General features: G+C 42.4%; 1 protein-coding gene across 2 annotated transcripts in view; it reads left to right on the top strand.

Moving 5' to 3' along the window:
• The window catches only part of ass1 (argininosuccinate synthase 1), a 48,600-nt gene that overhangs the window by 8,017 nt on the left and 22,230 nt on the right, over positions 1-18,353 (top strand). For both annotated transcript variants that reach the window (XM_072692743.1, XM_072692744.1), the window contains exons 3-8: positions 441-509; positions 1,966-2,154; positions 4,668-4,724; positions 4,846-4,920; positions 6,076-6,146; positions 7,362-7,392. In XM_072692743.1, the coding sequence (XP_072548844.1) occupies positions 441-509; positions 1,966-2,154; positions 4,668-4,724; positions 4,846-4,920; positions 6,076-6,146; positions 7,362-7,392 (492 nt within the window). The remainder of the gene's footprint in view (positions 1-440; positions 510-1,965; positions 2,155-4,667; positions 4,725-4,845; positions 4,921-6,075; positions 6,147-7,361; positions 7,393-18,353) is intronic.

The following is an 18,353-nucleotide window of genomic DNA, read 5'->3' as shown; positions in this document are numbered from 1 at the left end:
TAGAAAATGCTCCTTAGACTGATGTTTGGAGGTGTGGGTGAATCTTCATGCAGATTTCTGAACACCCCCACCACCATGTTTAACAGGTGAGGTGGTGTGCTGTGGATTTTGGGTAGGGGATGTGGGGAAAATCTCCTGCAGGGTTATAACAGGAAGCTGTAATAATGGAAAAGGTGGATGTTCTTCACACTCAGACATCTGAAATTGGAGTTTTATGGATTGGGTCATCATGTGGAAGCTGTTGTTGGCCAGTGCTCTCAGGAGAAAGTGAATGCCTGCTGTTCAGCCAACCAACAAGTGTCCTGTGAGTTAAACTTGTGCTCGGAGGTGGCTCAGAGGTCATCTTTGGCCAGGTTAACTTGTAGTAGTGTTAAATGATTTAAAGGAAAGGAACAAATGATTGATCACTCCGTGCTGCTGTGTTGTTTTTCGGTCTGCAGGCCAACATCGGACAGGAGGAAGACTTTGAGGCAGCCAGAAAGAAAGCAGAGAGTCTTGGAGCAAAAAAGGTAATGATGGAATCAGAATACACATATTAATTTCATATTAATGTAAAGGTATTTAAAAGCTGTCCTTAAGGGGGAACTGCGTTTATCTTGGCATAATTGAATAATGAGAGTTCAGTAGGTGGAAGTGACAAACCCGTGAACCTCAAACACTGTCAAAAGAACATCTAGCAGAACCACAACAGTGCTGTAGAACAGGCCGATTCAGAATCCCCAAAACTGTTACATCACAGTTCTGACTCTATATTTACACACCCCAAATTAGCATAAACCCCACCCACTAAACAGCGCTGGTCAAAGTTGGTGACCGCGGGCAGGAGGGCAGTGGAGAGCCTGGTCAGGCAGTACCGGGATGGAGCAGTTGGAACCGGGAATCTCAATACGTCAGAAAGAGAAAGAAAGAAACAAGACAGGAGGGGAAAACACAAGGGGTTAGGAGGAGCGCAGGAAAATGTTTTGGGGAGGGGGGGGTCAGCAGCAATCAGGGGGCAGGGGGCAGCTCGGCACATAGGGGAGAGAAAAGAAAGGAGAAAATTATGATACGGTAAGATTCAAGAAAGACAGGCCTGGGGAAGCGAGGGGCAAAGTGGGGGCAAAGCTAAAAGTTAACCTGCTAGCATCTCTACCGCCATCAGTGTTGAAACCAGCCAATAAAATCAGAGCTTATCCATTTTTTTCATTATTTTAATTTTTTTTTTTTTTCCTATGAGCCCCCTTGTAATGGAAACATCAGTGTGTTTCATTCTGAGATAAAATAACAGGGTGGTAAATTATTAGGCTTGTTAAATGACATCTGAGCATTTTCTCTCTAACTACCTTTTATACATCACAGGACACCTTAAATACTGAATACATGCATTCTGTGGCACCTTTGAGGGTTAAGCACCTCGCCAGATCAAGGCTCCAAGGCTTATTACACACTAAGGTGTAGTACTCAGTAACTACAGGGACTTCTGTACAAACTGGTGGGGCTATTCTTCAGTAATAGAGGTGTAATAACACTTTCAGCCTGCGGACCAGAGGTTTTTAAGGGGTTGAAGGGTCCATATCCTGGAAATCTGACTTTCAACAGTTGTCATGGACGTGTGTATACAAGATTCATGGTGCCTCATTCACTTTCTTCCGTCCATGAACTGGAACTAGGCTGCAAAACAGCCCATTTTGGAAGTATTGTGTTGGTGATGTCACATAAACCAGCACATTTACAGCCAGGCTTCAGTAGTTTAGCTCCACTCATTTGTGCTGAAGTTATAAGGAGTGCTTCTGAATTCAGGGCAGCCAATCAGAACGAGCGTCTTAAAGGCACAGCCTGTTTAATTCCTATGAATGAAGGGAGGTTGGAAAGTAATCATGCCAAAATGAGTTGGCTTTGTGCCCTCACATAAAACACTGAATAAAAAATGAGCCGCTGGAAGCTCCGTTAGGTTGCACCTCATGCTGTCTGTGTGTTTGTTGGCAGGTGTTTATTGAGGACCTGCGCTCTGAGTTCGTGGAAGAGTTTATCTGGCCTTCAGTGCAGGCCAACGCCATTTATGAGGACCGCTACCTGCTCGGCACCTCCATCGCCCGACCATGCATCGCCCGGCGGCAGGTTGAGATCGCCCGCCAGGAGGGGGCCCAGTATGTCTCCCATGGGGCCACAGGGAAGGTCAGTGCACATATCGGACCAGAGCAGTCCTGTAAAAGCTTCTACATAGAGCCTCATTTGATTATCAGCACTAAGTTCTACCATCAGGTTTACAGTCATGTGAAAAAATTAGGAAATCCAGTAAAAAAAAAGAAGTATTTGGACATTTGATCTTCATGTGATTAATGCTGAGGGATGGAGGTGATCTAACTGAACTTAAACGACTAAAGAAATGTCTTTAATCATCATTATAAAATGAAATGAATAGAAATCTGATCAGATTTAGTCTTGATGGTTGAAGTGAGAGGTGAAGATCACCATGGCCAGATCCAGAGAGCTCTCTGAGGCCGTCAGATAGAAGGCTGTAGATGGAGAGGAGTCTGGAGAAGGGGGTTAGAAAGATCTCAGAACTATTAGAAATCAGCCGTTCCACCGTCCACTAAATCACTTACAATTGGAACAACTGACCAACATGGCCAGGTTAGACTATCATAGCAAATCCAGCTACAAGATGGATACAGAAGTCTTCAATAGTCCCAATAATGTCATCACAGACCTGCAGGTAGCTCTCGCCACAGCTCATGTTAAAGTACAGCATCTACCACCAGAAAGGGCCAGACCAGCTTGATTTTCAGGGGAGGCGTGCTGATGCTGCTCTTTGTCTGAGTGTTTCTGACCTACTGATGTGACCCTCTCCATCCAGAGAGACTTACATGTCAGTCATGTTACACAGGGAGGAGAATGTGGAGTTAGGAGTCCTGCCCGAGGACTCTAAGTTGGTGTAGAGTGGGGAACTTGTCTGGCCAGGGAACCATGAGGAAGGCATGGTGTTGCTGTTATCCACTACACCGCACGACCGTAGCAGACCTTAGTTGACTTAGCTGATGCTAACTTTAGGTTCCTGTAGTGTGTAGTGTGGTAAACTGGCCTTTGTCAGTTCTGATTGGCTCTATTCAGGGCTCTTTATGATTTCGGTGGGAAGCTTGGTTTCATTTCCTGGCTAATTTCCATAAATCTTTTTTGGTCAGTTCCCGCCCGACACTACACCCAACCAACAGCCTGTAATTGGTGGATTTACATAGTTGTGTTAGGCAAGTCTTCAGTGGAAAGCACCTGACTGTCTGGCGTCTGGCCTGTGAGACTAGCTCACTCCTAGTGAGTTCACAGGAATCTGATTGGTCGGGTGCATCCAGAGGCATTTGCTGATTGCGGTACTGCTGGCGTTTAATGATCTACGTCATGCCGAACTTGTTTGAACTTGATTTGGTGAAGCGGTAGAACTGTCTGCCCACACCTAAAGCGTTTACCAAACACATGGACTGAAGTAGGTCATGTTTTAGTAGCCTGTGTAATAAGCAGTTGTGTTTTTTAATAAACTGTAGTGTTTTTGCTTTATTATTATTATTATTATTATTATTACTATAGTAAAACAAATATATTATCAACTTTTTACTTATTAGCATTTGGGGTGTTAGAAAATACTTTTTTCTATCTATTTTTATTGTGATTATGATATGTTTTATCTTTAAATTGTAGTTTTATTATTTGTAAATAAATAATTTTGGCAGTATTTAATTTATCAGTTATCATTATTGTATAAATAATATTGTATAAATAAGTATAAACATATTATTGTTGTTGTTACTATTATCATGTATATTATTTTTATTATTATTTTATTATTATTTTTATTATAGTAATATGAATACTTTGTTTACTCTAGCATTTGGGGTATTAAAAAAGACTTACAATTTACAACTTAAATGCATATTTGTATTATCATTATTATCTTTATTATTTATATCATTATTATTTTATTTACAATACTAAGAAAAGTACTATTACATAGTTCTAGTATAAATTAACAGTTTTTATTATTATTATTGTTGTTGTTGTTAGTATTGTTGTTATTTGTTTTTATTATTATTATTGTTGTTGTTGTTGTAGAAACTGAGTTTCTCATTACAAGAAAGTAAAGAAATGCCTGATAAGACTCAATGTTATGAGGACATCTTGGTGTTCTCCTGTCCTCTGCAGTCTTCAGATGAGTTGATGTGGGACAGTATTGGGTTAATATGATCACGGCCGAGAGCTGATTCTATTTCCTGGTCTTTTTATAGCAGCTCTTGTTTATTGGTGTTCTTGCCTGTGCAGACCCACATCTGTCAGGGTGCATCAGTGTGTCTCAGCCCTGGTCCTGGAGGCACCCTGCCCTGTACATTTCAATGGACTCTCTGCTTTAACACACCCCTGCAGCTCTGAAAGGGCTTGTTGATGAGCTGGTTAGTTGAACCGGGTGTGCTGGGAGCTGGGAAAGCACTAAAATGCGCAGGATAGGGTAGGGCAGGGCAGGGTGCCTCCAGGACCAGGGCTGAGAAACACTGGGTTACATAATTCAGTGTAAAAATGGTGAGATTTCTCCACTAGATGGAGGCAAACGCCACAGTAACACCAGCGTAACACAGTGATGTTTATTCCATCATTGCTAATAATGACTTATTAATGAATGTATTAATTCATTTGTCTGTTTATAGGGTAATGACCAGATTCGATTTGAGCTGACCTGCTATGCCCTCTACCCGGAAGTGCAGGTGGGTTCTGGACGCTTCGTTACTCTGCTGGCTCTCCATGTCCTCCATACACTCATCGGTGAAGATCTGCACTTACGTTTTGTCTTTGTTTTTCTTCCCAAATCTGTTATTTTCAAATCAGATCATTGCCCCGTGGAGGATCCCAGAATTTTACAACCGTTTCCGTGGACGGAAGGACCTCATGGACTATGCGGAGGTATACAAACGTGCACGTCACGTCAGCTTCTGAACTCTCAATGGAAGTCAATGTGAAGAGATTTTATTTTTGTCCGCTGCAATGTAAAGAACAACTATGTCCAAAAGTTTGTGGACACCTCTTCTAATGAATGCATTCATTCGCTACTATTGGCACCATGCCTAGTTCTAGGTGTGGGCTAGAGGGGTATAAACCCCCCAGCATTGAGCTGTGGAGCAGTGGAAGAACTGTGTTCTCTGGAATGATGATGACGTGGTGATCATCCAACATTCTGACCTCACTAACTAATAGCTCTTGTTGCTGAATGCAATCAAATCTTCACAGGAGTGCTTTGGCAAAATCCAGTAGAAAGCTTTCTTCCCTGGACTTCTTAATGCCCAACTCTTTTTAATGTACTTGATTTCAGAAGCAGGTGTCCCAATACTTTTGTTCATATAGTCTAATTCAACTCGTGAAATCTTGGTGGATCCGACGAGGACAGTGTGCCTGAGTTGTCAGACAGTTTTAGGGGTGTGTGTGTGTAGAAACACATGCAGTACGCTAACACAACACAATACAGTACAGGCTCTACCGGCAACCTCAAGGGGGCGCTGTACCACACAAGGTGGAACAGATTGTAATTTACACGGATGTATGTTCAAAATCAGTGAAACCAAACTAGATCTAGGTGTCCTGCATTATTGGCGGGGGGTGTACTGAACTTGTGCCATACCGTGACATCCAAACCATGATGTCTGCTACAGAAACCCTGACCTGGAGCTGTGATTGGTCAGGATGCTTAATTTTATTAATTTAATAATTAATTTTAATTATATTTTTAAATAAAAGGGAGAGAGCCACATATCCACATTTCTGGGTGTCACAGCCTGTTCTGTCCACAAGGGGGCTCTTGCTACTTACTTATGGCCCTTTCAGTGCAGCCTTGTGATATGCTCAAATCTACCAAAGGGCCTTTTTTTCCCAAGAGTCCCTTTTTCACAGCCCTGTTGATTAAAATGATGCATATTTCTTTATTTATAATACATTTACCTTCTAAAGGCTCTTTTGTTGCTCCTCACTGTCACAGTAGTTCAGGTATAACGGATGGGCCTGGTGTACTGAATGAGATGTATTGAATGGTGGTTCACATAATCCTGTCTTTCTGTCTGCTTTCAGAAACATGGCATTCCTGTCCCAGTCACCCCCAAAGCCCCCTGGAGCATGGATGCCAACCTCATGCACATCAGGTGAGAACTTGCACCAGAAGCTGAGCAATTCTATTGGACGCTTGACCTTAAAGGAATGCTCCAGCGCTTCGCGATCTAATCTCTGTATCTTTGACTCATCTGTACTCGAACTATTACTCTACTAGATTCCCCCAGACCGCAGTTTCAGTGTGTTTCAATGGCAGTCAATGGGCAGTTGAACAGCACATTTTATAAAACTCTGTACAGTACTGAATGGGGTCCCTTTTACATTTTTAGCAACTGTGGAACCCTGTTTAGTACTACAGAGAAAGGTTTTTTTTTTTTTTACATTAAAACTAGATAGGAGTAAAAGTTCAGTCAAAGAGAACCAAAACACAGAGATCCAGTGATCTACACTATATGGACAAAAGTTTTTGGACACCTCAATTATTATTTCTTCCAAATATTTGCTGGAGTAACTGTCTCCACTGTCCAGGAAAAGCTTCCTGCTAGGTTCCGGAGCATCTAGTAGAACAGGATTTGATTGCATTCAGCAACAAGAACGTTAGTCAGGTCAGGATGTTGGGTGATCATCATCATCCCCAACTGCCCAACTCATCCCAAAAGTATTGGATGGAGCACCACCATCCATCATTCCAGAGAACCCAGTTCCTCCACTGCTCCACAGCTCAATGCTGGGGGGCTTTATATATACCCCTCTAGCCCACGCCTGGCATTAGGCAGCATGGTGCCAATAGGGTCATATTAGTTCTAGAGAGTCCTAGTCTAAGGGCAGTGCTTCTCTACAGGGGCTAGACAAGCTGTGTGTGTGTGTGTGCATGTTTTGCACACGTGTCAGCAATGGATGCAACTTCAAGTAGACATGTAGTGTGTGTGTGTGTATGTATGTGTATGTATGTGTGTGTATGTGTGTGTATGTGTGTGTGTGTGTGTGTGTGTGTGTGTATAGAACTTTACAGGCCCTTTTTTAGTGTGTAGAAGCCACTAGACACTTGTTTAAGCAGGTGCCCGTCAGCTATCACTGGAAGTACTGGCGGAAAAAACAAGTCTGGCCGTGTGTGTGTGTGTGTGTGTGTGTGTGTGTGTGTGGTAGTCAACCGCATGCTACAGGTCCAGCGGAGAGAGAGGAGGTTGAGCAGTGTTGGAGTATTCCTTTAAGTGTCATAAGCTACTGGGGTTGTCTCATGATTGCTGGATCAATACACTGCAGAGGTTCTACTGTACAGACATTGACTCCTTCTTTATTTCCCACAGCTATGAGTCTGGAATACTGGAGAATCCAAAGGTAATAAAAACACACTCTATAGATCTGGTTTGAGACACTACTGTACAGTACTATGCAAAATGGTTTGGGCCCTATTATGGCCGGCCCATAGAAGACCACACATACAACAAGCTGTTAAACGTCAGGTGTCCAGGGCGAATAGGGATCCTCACTCCTGATCCGAGGTCATCCAGGGTTTTCAGGTTCTGCAACAGAGACCATAAAGAAGTGTGTGTGGGGGGGGGACCCAGCACCTCATAGAGAGATTAAAACAAAGGTGGTCAAATGGTGGTCAATATTGCAGCAATCCCAGCTATACCCTGGGAGCCAATATCTACCATCTCTTCTGGGAGTCTACACTGGATCCGTGCAATCGTCATGTCCCAATTTAGCCCAGGTGCATCCCCTAATCACTGCACCTCCCATCTGCCAGCCGTACCTGTTCCACTAGCAGCCAGCAGAGGGCGCACAGGGTCGCAACAGCACTCAGAGTTACTGAGATTGGTGAAAAAGCTGCTTATCTGGGCAGTAAGTGTTTATTTATCTCCTTAGTAAACACTAATATTAGAGTTCGGGATGATCGGATTCAGTGACTCAGGGTTGGAGGCTGATTCAGGCCGCATCGGTCCATTTGCAGTGCCACCCGACATCCTTTAGGTGCCATTGATCGAGGTGATCCTCAGCTGCTACAGACCAACTTCTCCATTTTCTACCTTTTCTAAAGCCACCATAGACAGAGTTAATCTGTGACCTTATTTCAATGAGGGGAACCAAACCGAGCTTTATTTGAACTGGTGAAGTGCAGCGATGTTACCAGTTATGAGCCAAAACAGAAGCTGAAGTTGGTTCTAGTGCTAACTCTCCATTCCACCTTAAATAGCGCTGCAGTTGCCCTGTGTAAACATTTCAACAGCTGAGCGTGACTGATGCGTAGGTGCTTAGTGGTGGTAAATCTGGTGAGCTGCTGCTGCTGCTGCTGCTGCTGCTGCTGATGGAATTGAACACATCCATACTGTGCTGGCTAGAATCCAGCTCAGTTCTTCAGACTAGCTCACAAGATCTCACTACTTTCTTCAGATTGAGAAGCTCTTGCTCCTTTTTACTGGATTTATGTTCACCTGCATCTGTTCTGATGAGATCTAGAGCTCCTACAGTAAAAACTCTCTCACTATATATAGAGTTGACCTATTGCAGTTGTGCCGGCCAGTTTTTTAAAACCTTAAAACCTAGAAATGCAGCACTGTCACATCTAAACGTGGTCCTTTTTGTCGGATTTGATTTATTTACAGTTTCAGAACAGCTTGAAACACTCTTTCCATTGTGTGAACATGTCCTGACCAATAGAAATGGTCCAAGCTTTCATATAAGGATTATATGATTATACCTACCTGCCTCCTAATTATATCAGATTAAATCACATCTATTAGTATAGCGCTTTAACAGCTGGCTGTGTCACAAAGCAGCTTTACAGAATCAGTAATCATTAAAAAGGCAAGAAATCAACCAAATAAGAAGACTTAAGAATCTAAGACTCCCACTGAGCAGCCAAAAGTGACCGTGGCAAGGAAAAACTCCCTCAGAGCTGGAGGAGGAAACCTGGGGAGGAACCAGGAGGGACCTGACCCATCCTCCTCTGGTCTGAACTGCTTTACTATACATTACTGATAAAAGCCACTGAAGCACCACATAAGACTGTTCTACTGCTCAGGTGTGCTGATATAATCATAATATCATAATCATAATGTAGTAGAACCTCATATAATCATAGTAGTGATGGTAAGAGTAATGACGGTTAATGGTGGTGATAATAATCTCAGTCCATTTAGGTTTTAACATGGTCATCAGGCAGGTGGCAGTGGAAGGAGGGTGTGTAGCTGGTCTGACATGGGTGGCTGGGGAGCCTGGTGGTCAGTCAGGTGGGTGGCAGCTGGTATGATACAAGTAACTGGGACCCTAACGGTCAGTCTTCTAAGAGGTCTGGCCGGATGAGCGGGCAGCCTGACGACTCCGGCAGGTCTGACTATAACAGCCTAATTAAAAGGAGAGAGCCAGACGGTAGCACAGACATGGGAACACCCTGAAACACTGGCGTCCATTTGCGTGCAAGCAGCAGGACGACCGCTGTGTCGCAGGCTGTTAAGGGACCTGCTGGCCAGTGCAGAAGGAAGCCATCTAGCTAACAGGCCAGGTAGCGTTCAGTTAGACCACATTTTGGTCTTATGCTGTGGTCCATAATTGGAGGCACCTTTCACACCTTTCTGTGCATAATGGGTCATTATATGAGCAATTACAAAAAACTGTGATTGTATTATTTAAAAAAAGCCATCAGACTGGTATCGACCCATTCCCAGTATTAAAGACTTGTATCAGATTGGGGGGGAAATATCTGGATCGGGACATCCCTGATGATACTGCTAACTTTAGGCCTCTTTCAGGCCTCATGCCTTATTTTGCCCAAACTCTCGGCCTTAATCCAAACTCCGCCTCTGTGATCAGACTGCTCAGTGTACGCGTCCAAATGAACCCAGGTGACCTCTGCCAACCCCTCACAACACACACACTCTCTCTTTAGCTTCAGCTTCATTTTTCCTTTGTTTTTGCCCTCACGGCGGGTCGCGCTGGCCCGCGGAGGAGCCTGGGACAGACACAGACACAGAGACAGACAGACAGACAGACAGTGACCTGTCCTCACAGCGGCCCGGGATAATTTCTGATTTCATGGGAATGCGCGGCCCAGCTGGGCCTCCGGGCTGCCCGGCACTTCAGGGGCGGCCATTGTCTGCCCAAGGCTTCAACGTGGGAGGGGACCCATTTCAGGGTGACACCGTGACACTGAGATGTCACCGTTAACAGTAAAGTACAAAGAGCTCCGTCACACAGACATGTTGGAGAGAGAGAGAGAGAGAGAGAGAGAGAGAGAGAGAGAGAGAGAGAGAGAGAGAGAGAGAGAGAGAGAGAGCCCGTCTGTGAGAAGGGCTAAGCGGTGGACTGTTCATTTCGTGTGTGTGTGTGTGTGTGTGTGTGTGTGTGTGTGTGTGTGTGTGTAGGAATGGGCACAATCACACTGGAGCTGGACTGATTGGTAAACTGTGACGGCCTCCAGTAGTTAAAGGGGAATATCACAGAATTGAGAAATGTTCTGCATGATTAAATGGTTAAGATGTAAACGGACTCATGCAGAGCGGTTTGGTGTGAAACGCTTCGTTCATGAGAAACTTGCAGAGAAAGATTTGGTTACAGTGCTGGTGAATGGAACCAGATGTCTGAAGAGTTTAATGCTACTAAAAGCTTCATGACAAGTTTTTATACCTAATGATTATGATATTACCTAATGCTGCCTAATGTTTTGACAGTTATTGACTGAAACTTTCCATGTTTTCAACATTTCACATTTAACATACATATATTGAATATTATTAAATATCGTTAAATACTTTTAAATGTTATTTTTCAAAATATTTATAATTTTATTTACATTTCTTAATATTTTTTAAACATGTATTTATTAAAAATATTAATGTTATTTTAAAAAAAGATTTATTTAAATGATTTTATTTTGCTTTTTTTTATAAGTATTTTTTCACATTGTTAAATATTTCTGTTTTTATGTTTTTCAAAATATCTATTACATATTTTTTATATTTGTTAATATTATTTTAAAACATTTATTTATTTAAATAACTGTTTATTAAGTATTTGTTTATTTGAATTATTTAATGTATTTTTTCATATTGTTAAATATTTCATATAACATTTTATAAATGTTATTTTTCAAAATATTTGTTACATATTTTTATTTTTATAATATATTGATACATCATACATATTTTGGCAATGGGAAAATAGTCCCTCAACAACCTTTAGTTTTCCCACTATTTTCCCACTTTTCATTACATAACCTCGTAGTGGTCGTAGGTCACTGCTGGGTTTGGGTTCATAAAATAGCTGTATTTGTGTTGTAGTCTTAGTGGGCCTTGGTTCCGTTCACCACCACTGTAAAGAAGTCTTTAAATCTACAGTAAACCATTTCACCCCAGACCCCCACTCTGACTGTTTACACCTCACCCACTGAATAACACAGAAATGTAGAACTGGTGGATTTTTGGTGGATTAACAGTTAACTGGCCTTTACTGACTGTTGATTGAATGACTGTCCCCCACTAGTGCTGATGACTGGATGTACTATTGAGGTCCATAAGCCCACCCTGCAAAAAGGGGTATGGGGGCTACCGAGTGGTGTAGCCGTCTAAGCGCTGGTATAATCATTGGGAGATCACCGGTTTGATCTACAGTGTAGCCACAGCCATCCCTTGCCGGGAGGCCCAGAGGGCATCATTGGTTTCCCTCTCGCTAGGGGCAGTAATAGATAGTTGGCTGGTTTCGCATGACTTGCTTGGAAAAGCTTATCCAGGCAATTAGTCAGTTTCACCCAGATTTTGTTGGGTTTAGGTCAGGTTTGGGTCTCAAAATATGATGCTGTGTGTTGAGTTAGGCTGGACGTGAAGCTTCTCTGTATTGAGCAGTGAAATGACTGATGGGGCCTGAGTAAATGCTGGGTTTTGGACCAGGTTCAGGATGAAGTCAGGCTTGGCATGGGCTGTTTCTGAGTTATCGTACCTGTGCAGGTTTCACAAATCGTCTGTATGTTCTCTTACTTTGTGAGAGAATGAACTATTGTTGATGCTCAGAGTGGTCTGGCGGACTAAGACGCTGCCTCTGGCTGCTTGGTTTGAATCCCAGGTCACGCTTCCTGCAGTCAGCAGCCGGAGCCCAAGAGAGCACAATTGGCCTTACTGTCTCTGGGTAGGTGGATGCGTCTCTCGCTGCTAGCTGATGCATCCTCGGAGAGCGTTGCGTCGGCTGCAGTTGAACAAAAAAAGGCGGTGGCTGGCTGCTCATGTGCCGGTTTATGCCGATCCAGTGTCTGGAGCATTACATGTGATAAGAGGGAAGGTACTAACGAGTGGGTTGGGTAAGTGACCTAAAATTAGGAAGGAAAATTGGGTAATTCTGGTATTAGTGGGTTTGAGTTATGTTTGGTTTTGCAAATATGGGTTGGGTTCAGGCTTTAATTTCATGCCTATCCAGGCCTCTTGCAAAGACTCCGGGACACTTTTACCTATTTCTAGTACCAGCAATGCATGATAAGCCGTGGGCTGTTGGTGTAAAATATCACAGCTGTCTCCATTTTTGGCCATTTTCACTTTTTGACATAACGTGAATCTTGAAGTTGTTCTTTACATCTTGTCCAAATTTCCTGATCAACGGACCAATTGAAATGCTCTAAAATGGCTTGGAATAAAATCTTTTTCTATTGACTTCCATTGAAAGTTACGAAGGTTTTTCCTTCTCCTGTGAAGTTGCTGTTTTTAAGATATCTATATGATGTTTCTGTATGATCCTGAATTGGCCGTTCGCTCAGAGTTGGTGAGTTTATCGTTGTTGTTAATCTTCTGTTCTTGTTTGTATGGTCTTGTTTGATCTACAAAGGAAGTACTTTCCCTCTCTCCCTTCCTTTGACCGTTGGTGTGTCCTGCAGCCAAATTAAAAGTCATTGAAACAGACTGAGTACAGAGACTGAGTAAAAGACCCACTGCCCATCCTTTATCCCTCTGCATGACCAAGAGTGACCCAAAGGACACATATGAAAGGGAGGCGTTGTTGTTTGGTAAACACAAAGAAACCTTTGGTGTGACGCGGAGCCCTGAAGAGATGCTGAAGATAAATGAAACGTGTCTCTGAGCTGGTGGTCAGCTTATTGATGCCCGGCAGATAGACCACTGCCCAGAGGGAAAGGATGCTTGGCTATGTGTGGTCAGTTGTTTCTTCAGAGTTCAAACAGGAATCATGTCCTCTTCATGTGAGGGATTCATGTCGTCTTAGACAGATAGATGTACTTTATTGATCTGTAGGGAAATATGGCAAAGGCACAAATGGCAATATGCGGGGTCCAAGCACTTTATTGCTGCAAGGTCCAAACAGCTGTGAGTCCCAACACTGGTTTTAGTAGAGAGTGTTAATTTTGAAAACCCACAGAATCTTACATTTATAATTTAGATTTACATTAATAGTTTTACTTTAATCAATTAACATTTTGTACCGCATTTAAACTCCAAACAGCAGAAACTCTGTCTTAAATACAAGGGGAGGAGTTGCCTATAAATCTCTGTGGTTGTGTTATTTTAGTAAGTTTTCTTCATAAAAGTACATATTTGAACATGCTTTTCTCATCTCTACTTGTTTTGCATTGATTTATTTAAAAAACTGAAATAATTAAAACAGTGATATTTGTATTAGTTAATAAATTAACAGTATTAGAATTAGATATTTTTAATATGAAAGAAATTATGTATATTTTCTAAACACTGTTATATATATTTTATAATTTAACACATTAACAATATGTAAAAAAATATAAAATATAAATGTTAAAACATAATAAATATACACTATTAAATTATTTCATTTAAAAATATATATTTACATTTGTATATTATTTATGTATATATATTTATTATTAGAAAATATATAAAAATGCAAATATATATATTTTGTATAGAATTGTAAAAGTTTAATAGTATATATTATATTATTTATATTTATTATTATTATTATATTTTTCTACTTTTTTGTTTATTTATGTTTTTTGAAGAAGATGCTTGAATATAGACTACATTTTACTACATTACTACATTAATCTTGGCTATGTTGAACTAAGTATTTTAAGAGGATATTTGTAACCATCGCTAAGGAGGCGCAGACACTGTTTATTTAACTCTATGTTGTCTAGTTTGAATCAGACTAGGGTTAGGGTTAGGGTTAGCAGCTATCCTCCGAATAGGCACTTTCACCCTCTAGCCAAGACTCTGACTTGTTCTCATCTCTAATGCCGGCTTTACATCGAGCCACTTTTAAAGCAGTTTCCACTGTCAGAGTCAAATCCCATCGTTGTGTCTAGAGCTCAGTTGTTTGGTGTAAGGTGGTCAGGATTGCTGTCCCAGCTCTTCAACTCTTTAACTTTCTCAGCTTGATGTTCTGATAAAATCAACTGCATTTATTCTATACAGTTGTTTTTAGTTCTGGCACCAACCAGGGAGCAGCAGAGCAGCTACAGGAACTGGTGAGACATGGGGTGTGTCCAGAAACTTTTGCTGCTGTTCCTGTCCTGCTCCTCTTCTACCCCAGAAGAAGGCGGAGGAATCGAGGAGAGGAAATGAGCAGTAATGGGGGTAATAGGACTGCAGATCCCATTCAGATATGATGATGACTGCTGATGAACTGAGCCTATTACAGTGCTTGCATTCAGCACACCCCTAAAATTCTCCCGAGCCAGTCACAGTTGCTGCACAGATCCAGCACATACACGGCAGTCCCACCCACTTACTTGCTGTATCTGACTGTACGGCATGCATATCGCTGCTGTCCAGTGGCTGTATCTCCGGTTTTGTCCGTTTTTGATTTTCTCCATGGTTTGAACCCTGTGTAAATAATTCTGGGTGAATGGACCAATAGAAACACTGAAAGATAAACTCTTATCTTACATTGACTTAAAGCTGTAAAAGCCTTCTCCTGGATATTCAGCATTTCGGAGATGCATGTTTTTCTTTGGACAGTGAGGATATGTTTTGATGGCAATTAATGTAATTAATTAATGCTTTGTGGGAGTGCACGGTGATATCGCTCCAAAATCTTTAAAAGACTTTTTAGACAAGGGGCTTTTTTCGTCTCCTCTGGAATTGGGACAGGCGGCAACATGGCGTCACTAGGTCCACGTCACAGAGAAGACGAGGAGGATGAGGATCGGTAGGAAAATGCAGTAATCTTGCAAGGTCAGTATTTGTGAGACTGCAGCTGGATTCTTTTTAAGATAATTTCCCTCTATTTTATTATTTTTATTTATTTTAGTTGTCCCATTACTTTAATTTTTCATTTTACAAGGCCTCACCAGAGTCTCCTCCATTGGTGCGTCCAGAAACCCCCTGGACGCACCAATGGAGGAGACTCAGAGGAGGCCTTGTACAATAAATAATGCTGCAGTCTCGCAAATACTGACCTTGCAAGATGCTCAGCCTTTGCAAAACCATAGTCTAGACAAGACAACCATGGACACAGATGGAATTCAGCCTCTAACCCATCTGTGCAGTGAACACACACACACACACACACACACACACACACACACACACAGTGACGGTGAGCACACATGCCCGAAGCAATGGGCAGCAGCCATCACTATGTGAAGGGCCTTGCTCAAAGGCCCGACAGTGGCAGCTTTTGCTGAGCCCAGGTATCAAACCCACAACCCTGTCATCAACAGCCTGGGGCTCACCACTGGCCGATCGAGCGTTTCCTCTACTGTATGGCTCCCATTAAAGTGATGTTAATCCTGTTAATCATTTAAAAGTAGAATAAAAAGATATATTTTTTAATCTGTTACGTTTGAACCAACTAAATAATTTGATGCTCATAATAATCAAGCAGTTAGTCGATATAGCAACTGCTGGCTTGTTTTAATATTAATATGCGCATTATGATGGTGTTATAATATATATGTTAATGTTAATATAAATGGCTAATGCAGACTGGAGGCTAGAAGTAGGGGCAGTGGTGGCTCAGCGGTTAGAGCGCCGGGATATCGATAACAGGGTTGTGGGTTCGATTCCTGGGCTTGGCAAGCTGCCACTGTTGGGTCCTTTACCCTCTCTGCTCCCCGGGCGCTGGAGTTGGCTGCCCACCGCTCTGGGTGTGTGTGTACTCACTGCCCCTAACACGTGTGTGTGTGTGTTCACTACCAGATGGGTTAAATGCGGAGGACACATTTCGCTGTACAGTGCACACAATACCTTTTTAAGTAACCAATTTTAATGACTGCAGCTGTAAAATTCCTAATTCGTATTATTTACTTTATTTATTATTGTCGTAGCATTGTTAGCTTTGTCTTTCACCAAAGACCACTTGATTTGAGGGTACACAAGCCTTGTTTTTAAACCTTCCTGCTCACTAAAATGCAAAACACAACCTCATCAGATCTGCACCACCCCCCTCCCCCTCCCCCAACTTCTCAATTTACCAGCAACTCGCCCCAAGATAGAGAGCGGTAGTGAAAAGACAGGGCGATTTAAACGTCACTTCCAATCCAGTGCCCAGATTTCTCCGCTTTACCTCTCATTCGCATTCGCATCCCTCCATCTTTTCCTCCCTCCTCACCCACCCCACCCACCCCCTTCCAACCCCCCAATCTTTTTTGCTTCTCCCCTCTTGCTCTCTACCTCTCTCACTCACTTTCAGCTCCGGGGGCTTTGATTGAAAGGCAATGAGGCAGCTAACGTGTGGAAAGCGAGAAATTTACTTGCTCTAAGTTCATGTGGCGGCCCTCTCTTTCGGGGGCTGCGCATTCAGGCGCCTCGGAGGACAACAATATGGGCCGGCCCGGATAAAGAGCCGCCGAGTGAGCCGCCTTAGCGCAGACATGATGGCGCAGTTCACGGACCATTTGCCACCAATGCTCCCCCGCTCTCCCTGGCTCTCTCTCTTTCTCTTCTACCTGCCTCGGCCTCTCTTTCAGGGCCGCGGTCCACCTGCAGGGGGTTGGAATTGAAATGCATTGATCTGTTCACATTCTATCCATCCCTCCCTTTCTCTCTTTTTCCACCTCTATAGACACCCTCTATAGTGTGCGCTGAGCTTTGTCCGTGTTAAAGTTCGGCCCGGGGCTATATGCTGGCCATTGGTTACTCTCCGTAGGTAGTAAAATGCCGGGGTCAGGGGTGTTGCTTCCTATGAACTCTTTCATTTAATCCAGAAGGTGAGGGGCAGCTCCAGAATTTGCACAAAAGGGCAAAATGCAGAATTCACTCTACTGATTTGTAGCTGTGCAGCTACTCCTGTTGTTATTTATAGATTTATAGATATATCTGTAGATAATTCTGTCACACAGTGACATATAAGCCAGTCTGTTGGCTTGGTGGAGGTGCATTGGTGGAGGTGATTTGCTGCTAATGTGGATTTCTCAAGGGTTCACTTACTTTTTCTAGCCTGCACTGTGGATTTTTTTCCAGGTTCTCATTAAAAGTCATGAACAGTAGAACTGTTATATTGTTGTAGTGTATTTATCTATAATTGTGAGTTAATGATCAGCCATTTTTATTACTATCAGGCACACTTGATTCAGTTCACCTGTTAATTGCCAGGTTTAGTAGTTGGTTGCCCATGCCAATGGTTTTCCAATGGGTTCACTTACATTTTCTAGCCTGCAATGTGGATGCTTACTCAATGGTTTCTGAAAATAGTTTAGTTAGATTAGGACTTGGATACTGATCAGACCACATTTTATTAGTAATTAGTGCAAGAAATCCAGGTACTTCTAATGCAAAAGTGAGCACTTCCTTATCTCCCTGTAACACGGTCTGTTAGAGCAGGGAAATCATCAAACTGTGCTGAACTGCAGACCCTCATTGCACACTCTTGTTCCAATGGCTTCACTTACTTTTTCTAGCCTGCACTGTGGATGTTTACCCAGTGTTTTCTAAAAAGGCTGTAGTAAGGTTTAGTAAGATTGTGACTGGGAAACTGATCAGACCATCTTTTGTTAGTAATCAGTGCAGAAAACAGTGCAGGTACGTCTAATGCAGGAGTGGGCAATTCCAAGTCTGGAGGGCCAGATACCCGCACAGCTGATTAACTACCAGGGTTAGTAATTCTGGAAAATCAGAACAAGTAGGAAATCAGCGAACGGTGCTGGACTTTTCCAATGGGTTCACTTACTTTTTCTAGCCTGCACCATGGATGCTTAGTATTAGTTTAGTTAGATAAATAGTGACATAGATAGTGATCGGACCCTGTTTTATTAGTAATCAGTGCAGAAATCAAGGTCATTTCAAATCACTCACTTACTTTTTCTAGCCTGCACTCAATATGAGTACTCAATAGTTTAAAAAACGTATTACAAATGATAAATTACATGAACAGTGTAAAATGTACTG

The sequence above is a fragment of the Salminus brasiliensis genome, chromosome 1 (genome assembly GCF_030463535.1).
Source record: "Salminus brasiliensis chromosome 1, fSalBra1.hap2, whole genome shotgun sequence".
Taxonomy (NCBI): domain Eukaryota; kingdom Metazoa; phylum Chordata; class Actinopteri; order Characiformes; family Bryconidae; genus Salminus; species Salminus brasiliensis.
Note: the sequence above shows the minus strand (reverse complement) of the source record. Positions and strands in the feature narration are given on the sequence as shown.